Consider the following 7,547-nt stretch of genomic DNA (forward strand, 5'->3'; position numbering starts at 1 on the left):
GCATATGCCACCACACCCAGCCAATTTTTGTATTTTTAGTAGAGATGAAGTTTCTCCATGTTGGTCAGGTTGGTCTTGAACTCTCGACCTCAGATGATACACCCACCTCAGCCTCCCAAAGTGCTGGGATTACAGGCTTGAGCCACCGCGCCCGGCTGAGATGAAGTATTGCTCTGTTACCCAGGCTGGAGTGCAATGGTGTGATCTTGGCTCACTGCAACCTTCACCTCCTGGGTTCAAGCGATTCTCGTGCCTCAGCCTACCGAGTAGCTAGGATTATAGGCGTGCACCACCACGTCCGGATAATTTTTGTATTTTTAGTAGACACGGGGTTTCACCATGTTAGCCAGGCTGGTCTTGAACTCTCCTTACCTCAAGTGATCCTCCTGCCTTGGCCTCCCAAAGTGCTAGGATTACAGGTGCAAGCCACCACTCCCAGCCCCAAATAGAACTTTTAAAAGCCCTGTTTCTTCAAAGAATAGATGATTTACAGATTAATATTACTCACTATGAGTTTATATTTTGAAAACATACTGCCAACTATTGAGGTTACTGCTCTAAAGTTAAGCTGTTTGTTTATGCAACAGGATAGTATGTTTCTTGTGTTTCCATATTATAGCTGAAAACTTTTAACAAACGAGTAGGAAAATGAGCAAATTAAGTACATCCTTAAATTTACTCAACTCTTCCTAAAGTACCAGGATTCTCCTAGTATAAAATGTAAGGAAGCCTGGTGAAACACAAATATCCTAAGGGAAAACACAATCTCATTTGTTAGCTAATGGGTTGGGATTAAAGTAAAAACATATTCTTAAAATGGCGGGCAAAGAAAACAAACTCGAGGTCTATTTAAACTTGCATGCACTATATTTCTAACTCTTCAAATCCAACCCTTTTCTCTGTACAAAGTCCAACAAACTGTGCAGAAGACAAAAAGACATTAAGGCCAAGCCCAGTTTGTAGAGAATTTATAACTCAATTTTGCACTATTTACATATAGGAGAGAAAGAAATAGGAGGCCAAAACAGACAGAGATTTGAAATGGTTATGTATATCCCTAGACTAGGAAAGCCCAGGGGGTGCAGAAAGGCATGTCTAAAAGTCAGCAAAAACCAAACAATCTCAAGCCCAGGTGGCCTGTTCTCTCTTTAATTTGCTTAGTCATCTTTTCTCTCTCACGTCCTCTTACAGAGATCTTAGAGATTATTTCAGCGGAAGATTTTATAAGACACTAATTTATTTGCACAGAAACTGCAGAGGCAGCTTTGGGGTCACCTAGCACAGTGTTCAGGCTCCCGCAAGCATGGCAGTGGAACTGCTTGGTCAAAGGCAGGTCACTTCATCTCTTCTATCTCAGTTTACCAGTAAAGCAGGATTAATGGGAATAATCCCTTACATCTACCCAGTGCTTTGTAATTTACCATGTTTCCCCTACCTATTCCTCCTTACAATAACCCTATAAAGTATCTATTTACACTTTATAGGGTTATCGTAAGGGTTATAAAGTAGTAAAGGTGGAGATTGTTATCCCTCTTTCCTATAAAGTAAGAAAGGCACTGTTACTCCTCTTTTATAGATGAAAGAGACCAAGATTTATTAGAGAGGCTGGATGACTTGCTCATGATCACATGTCAATAGATGGCTGACATGGGATTTAACTCAAGTCTTTTGATTCCTAAAATCTACTATGCTTTGCATTACAGTATTGTGTTATTTGCTAATGTTCTTGTTCAATGATTAAAAAAACATTATTCATCAGCTGAAACAGCAAACACTGAGTTCCACATGCAGTTGCTCACTATGTTTTGTAAATATGTCAATTCATGCACTCAGTTCTTTCCTTGGGTAGTAAAAGCAGGGGATGAGTGCCTCATGACTTGGAATGTGGCACAACATGAGCACAGACTTCCACTGGCTTTCATTTCTTGCAAAGAGAAGAAATGCCATGTGACATGGTTCCCGACAACACATACCTAATTCAAAGGTGGTGCCATGGGCTGTCATACTCCATGTGCTTGACCTTCGACCTTTGGTCACCATCACAGAGAATTCATAGAGCGTATTTGGTTTTAAACCAGTCACCAAATAACTCAAAGTGGTTGCATTTGCATTCTGAAAAAAACGTGAATTGAGAGCTTTAAAATTAGAAAATACCAACGATGGTTCGCTTTTTTCACCCAGAGCAAATGTGTCAGTACCTTGTACTTGGTGTTTGCTGGGATGTTGGTTTTCCATCGGATAGTGTAGTATCGGGAGTCTGTAATCTTCTGGTGTTTAGGCAGCGAGTTGTCTGCCCACGTGATCCTTATTGTGTCATGACTCAGAATGGAAGCCTGAACTCCCACTGGTGGCATCATGGGAGTGGGATCTGGCACTGGAGTGTATGGAGCATTAATAACAAATAAATCAACTTCAGAAGTGTCTAAGCAGAAAATAATTAAAAAGGGGAAGTGGCATTTTAATGTAAACAAAAATAAAATAAAAGGGAAATGCAGGGTAATATAATGGAATGAAAGGTGAGAAATGGAGAAAAAGAAAGAAAATTCGGAGTTAATAGAGAACCACCATTCATTTAAAAGACTATTTCCACTTGTGTTCTTTCAGGAAAAAATTACAAAAAATGTTAAGAGAAGCAGTAATAAACTATATTGTCTACTGCATTCTATAGGCATATTAAAATGTGACAATCCAGTGATTATATTAATGTATTCATGCTCAAATTTTCTTAAAATAACTTGAAAATTCTAACTCCTGTTCAAAAGGCTCATGAGGCCAGGCACAGTGGCTCATGCCTGTAATCCTAGCACTATGGGAGGCTGAGGCAGAAAGATCACCTGAGATCAGGAATTCACGACCAGCCTAGCCAACATGGTGAAACCCTGTCTCTACTAAAAAGATAAAAATTAGCCGGACATGGTGGCGGGTGCCTGTAGTCCCAGGTACTCGGGAGGCTGAGGCACAAGAATCGCTTGAACCCGGGAGTCAGAGGTTACAGTGAGCCAAGGTTTTGCCACTGTATTCCAGCCTGGGTGACAGAGTGAGGCTCCATCTCAAAACAACAACAACAAAAAAAACCCAAAAGGCTCATGAAGAAAAAACTGCTTTTAAAATCAGGAGTACAATTTCTAAACAAACAATACAAAGCTCGCGGTTTATTTTGAGATTCCAGTGAATGTGGCTGAATTTTTGGGACAAGAGTTAACTGTGATATCACTGATCGTGTAAGGATCCAACTCTCAAACCTGAGTCCTGAATGTCAGCCATGGGTATTGAGGGTATATGGTAACCACAAAGGGTCAAGTTCAGACTCCCTGATGTCCTGGGTCTAAAGACAGTAGAGTGACATAGCTCACACCCAAATAAAGCAAAAGGAACTCAAGGTATACTCTTCCTTCAGGAAAGGTAAGCCGACACCACGACACTATCTATCAGTCTGTTCCATTGACTCAGAGAACAACCCAGTGATGAATCCCCATCAGTTAAGGGAAATGGCATGGTTATCGCAGTTCCAAGTAACAAACTTCCCAAACTTTAGAAATCAGATACAGTACAAATACAGAGTCCTATACAGAGTACTATACAGTAACAAACTTCCCAAACTTCAGAAATCAGAGTACTATACAGTACTTATTTGATGGAAAGCCTACACTCATGTCGCTGTCCTGTGCCACATACAACAGATACCTTCTCTGAGGCCAGAATGAGCACAGAAGCACCATGCACCATGGGCCCAGGGCAATACAGCAGGATCCACATGGGCTTCCCCAATGCATGCTTAGGTTTTCTAAGTACACATACTGATTTAAGTTCAGGGTTTACAATGGGCTTCTCACATAGTCATGGTGACTAGTCCTTCCTCTTACTCAAAATGTGCAATAGCATAGACCTTGTTTATGAATAATTGGTAAGCTAAAGTAATAGTCTCCATTTGTGTATTTCCTGCATAATGAGAACTAAAAATAACAGAGGAGCAGCATACATTATATAACCAAGAGCTTTGTTCAAAGTTTGGCAGGACACATACCAATTAATTACAGAAAATGCACCTTCAGGTGTAGAAGTCACTAGAATACTTGGAAAACTTTTTTTCTTATATGTAGCAACTCTTAGAAAACATATCTAGGTTATATGACTCAGGAATATTTTCTTGTATATTTCTAGCCAGCAGGCTACATTTTTAAGCCATATAAAATAATTTCAAACTTGTTTTTTACTATTATAGTCTGATTTTAGAAAGCAGTAGACCACTTATTTAAATATTCTTTTTCACATAATCTTTTCTCATTTTTATAATACTAATACTATTGCTAAAAGAAATTATAAAATGTAAGCACAAATAAGACAGGACAGAACTACCAAATGTGTAGGAATTAAACAATCTCTTAGATATTCTTAAATAGAAGCTTAAAAAAAAGACAGAGATTATTAGACCTCCTGATGTGCTAGTTCTAATGTCAGTACAGTGACACAGCTCACACCCAAATAAAGCAAAAGGAACTCAAGGGTATATGTACTCTTCCTTCAAGAAAGGTAAGCTTTATTAAAGAATATTACCAAATCTGTACAATTATGTAATGTATCTAGCAGACGTCACTGGACAATAGAGAATCAAAGTTTTGGGAAATAAATGAAAAAGAAAATTTCTGAAAAAAACTTCTTTGGTTTCCAGTGCTCTTTTTAAAAATTTTTAACTCTAACATATTTATTTCAGTAAACCTTCTCTTTTGGATCTAAATTAGACCTTACATATCTATAGAAAAATTTACAAGACATGTATATTACTTTATTTTAGAGATATTTTAAGTAGATAATTCAAAGAAAAACAATGACTATTTGGTCTCCTTTGTAATAAATGTATAACTGATCAAATGGACAGTACCTCTGGCCTTATACTCAAGCTCACGAAAGGCACATAGAAAAACACTTTCCTAACCAATTCGGGTGACTAGTAAATGTTGGGTTCACAAATCACACGTGTTTATTGCCACAGTCAGTAATCTATGCTTTTTGTTTTTGACTCACTTTAGTTTCAACTCACATGCCCAAAAGATGGAAAATCACTTTTAATTAGCTCAAAACTCTGCCTTCCACATCCTAACATTAAAAACATGTGTATATATCTACATAAAATGGCTTACGTGACAAAATCAGTATCTTCCAAAAAAGCAAAACAGGAATTAACAGAACTTTCCATGCTGAAAGCCCACCTTCCCATTTGAAGTCAGCACCTGAAACTACCATACGCTTTTTCTTCACCAACACCTACAGGATAGGCCTTGTGCCAATATTCTGCCTAAACTGCTGGGAAAAGCGCTGGAGACAGGAAAGATGGGATACCGTACCTGTGTGAGGCCTGGTCACAGCGCTCTCGTACAGGGGGATGCCTTCGCCCACGTTATTAAATGCTTTCAGGGTAATCACATAGTGAGAGCTGGGATCTGAAGAAAAGAAACAGACGCATAAAAAAAATCCTCACTATAGAATTTTAAAAATTCAGGAGTGGCTGCGCATAATCTTAACCACAGAAGAATTCAAGAAAGACAACTTAAAAATTTTTTTATAGGGGATTATTTTAGGGCGTGGGGAGATGTGGAGAAGGAAGCACACACAGTACAGAAAAACTGGCGGGGATCAACTTCCTGGATTTAGTCTCAGTAGGGGAGGTTGACTGTGCTTGAATTCTCTCTTGGCCTCTCCTACGGTTTAGTGACATTCAGGGTATGGTGTAGGGCTTGGCTGAGAATGAATAGATAAGATTTAACATGCTGAAGCCTAGAGACAGCGCTTGGAGTTAAACAAACCCCTTTCATTCCCTGAAGGACGACCATGAGAACAGACAAGGTACAGAAGTAGGAGATAATCCATTAGCTCAGTAAGTACCCAGTGTCCTTAACTCTCCAAGGGGCCTCCAAATCCAGAAATGGCCAAACCTCATCTAGCCATCACACCTCATGAGCCATGCCACACGTGGCATCTGTTACTTCAAAAGCTTGAAACAGCTGCTCTTTTTGGCGGCCGACCCACTCCCTAGATTGCCACTAGTGGACAACATATAGAGGCACCTGGTCTTTCTGTGTCAGAACTGACAACAAATGGAAGACTTACTTCTTGACTGACAAGGAAAAAGTCCTTTGGGCAGCAGAGTAGATGAAAATGTCATTCACTGAGATTGGGAAAAGAGGCAAGAGCAACCATGATACACATGCTCAAGGCTTGATTCTAGGTCCTCTTCTGCTCCTACTCTTTGCTTTCACCCTACGCACTTTCATTCATTTCCTTAGCTTTGATAAGCATGTATGTCTCATCAACTGCAAATACAGATCTGTAGTCTGGATCTTTCTTAGGAGCACCAGACCTTTACGTTCAATTGTCTGTTTGGCATTTCCTCTTGAGTATCTCAACTCTTTCCCTCCCTACCCCGCCTCCAGCTCCAGACTGGCTCCAGTGTCCCTTAGTTTAGTACACAACACTACCACCAACCCTGCTGCTCAAGCCAGAAACCTAGGGGTTATTAAGACCTCCTTTTCCCTCATCCCCTCTGGACAAATAATCAAGTTTTGTTGAATCTTCTACTTGTCTTCTCCCACCACTAACTTTCCCCAGTTCTCTGTGCTCCATCATTACTGGCCACTTCTCAGTTCACTGAGCATTATGTTCACACCAACATGAGGCCTTCCTGCTTGCAGCTGCTCCCTATGCTGGGGACACATCCCACTCTTCCTGTTTACCTAGTAGATAAGCCTATTCACCTGAAAGGACTCATTCCACACTGGACTAACACCTCTAGTTACAGGGCCCATTACTCTTGTTTAGTGCTGTGAACAATTTCAATTATTTTTGAATTGTATTATTTCTAATAATCGTGACCACATCTGTCTCATTCTCTGCTCTATCTCTAGCACAGTGTCTGGGATATTGTAAGTGTTCATTAAATACCTGCTGATTGATCAACAGGTTTGAGGGAGAAGACACTAATTTTGGACCAGATGGAATATGAGATATATCCAGGTACAGATACCCAGTAGGCAGATGTTTACATGGCTCTGAAGCTCAGGGGAGAGTTCCAGGCTCAGGAATAGATGAATTGCTAATTGTACTTCTCCACCTCTGACTTGCTTCTTTTACTCAACATCATATGCATCTTAGATCTATCTAGGTCAATAATTATAGCTCAAGTTTGTTTTACCTTATGCCAAGTTAACTTTCATGCTACTCTGCAATATATGTATTCAATTTTCTAATAAATTATATCTGCTTATTCTCTTCTGCATGCAGCACTCCTCTCATCTCTCTGTTTCAAATGCTATTCTGAGTCTATCTTTCAAGCTCAGGTGTTTCTTCCCCGACTGCTGTACTGTGTCTTGCTAGCCCTCCCTTCTCTGAACAAAATTCACTTCAATTTACTTCACTGTTTCTTGTGTTTTCTTTTTGTTCTGTTAGACTGAAAGCACACGCAGGTCAAGGACCACGTTTTGTCTATACTGCAAAGGAGGTTTATTTCAGTAGTTTCATAAAGAAAACAGTATGAGGCTGGTCACTATGGGGGA

At 39.8% G+C, this 7,547-nt stretch overlaps 1 protein-coding gene across 9 annotated transcripts in view; it reads right to left on the reverse strand.

Moving 5' to 3' along the window:
* Window positions 1-7,547, reverse strand: part of NEO1 (neogenin 1) — a 250,771-nt gene that overhangs the window by 33,698 nt on the left and 209,526 nt on the right. For 7 of the 9 annotated variants that reach the window (XM_017548070.2, XM_017548077.1, XM_017548075.1 and 4 more), the window contains exons 16-18: window positions 5,343-5,438; window positions 2,199-2,422; window positions 1,974-2,112 (exon numbers count right to left, since the gene is read on the reverse strand). In XM_017548070.2, coding sequence (XP_017403559.1) covers window positions 1,974-2,112; window positions 2,199-2,422; window positions 5,343-5,438 — 459 coding nt within the window. The remainder of the gene's footprint in view (window positions 1-1,973; window positions 2,113-2,198; window positions 2,423-5,342; window positions 5,439-7,547) is intronic. The other 2 variants (XM_017548071.2, XM_017548073.2) reach the window with 1 other exon arrangement.

The sequence above is a fragment of the Cebus imitator genome, unplaced genomic scaffold (assembly GCF_001604975.1).
Source record: "Cebus imitator isolate Cc_AM_T3 unplaced genomic scaffold, Cebus_imitator-1.0 Scaffold203, whole genome shotgun sequence".
Classification (NCBI taxonomy): domain Eukaryota; kingdom Metazoa; phylum Chordata; class Mammalia; order Primates; family Cebidae; genus Cebus; species Cebus imitator.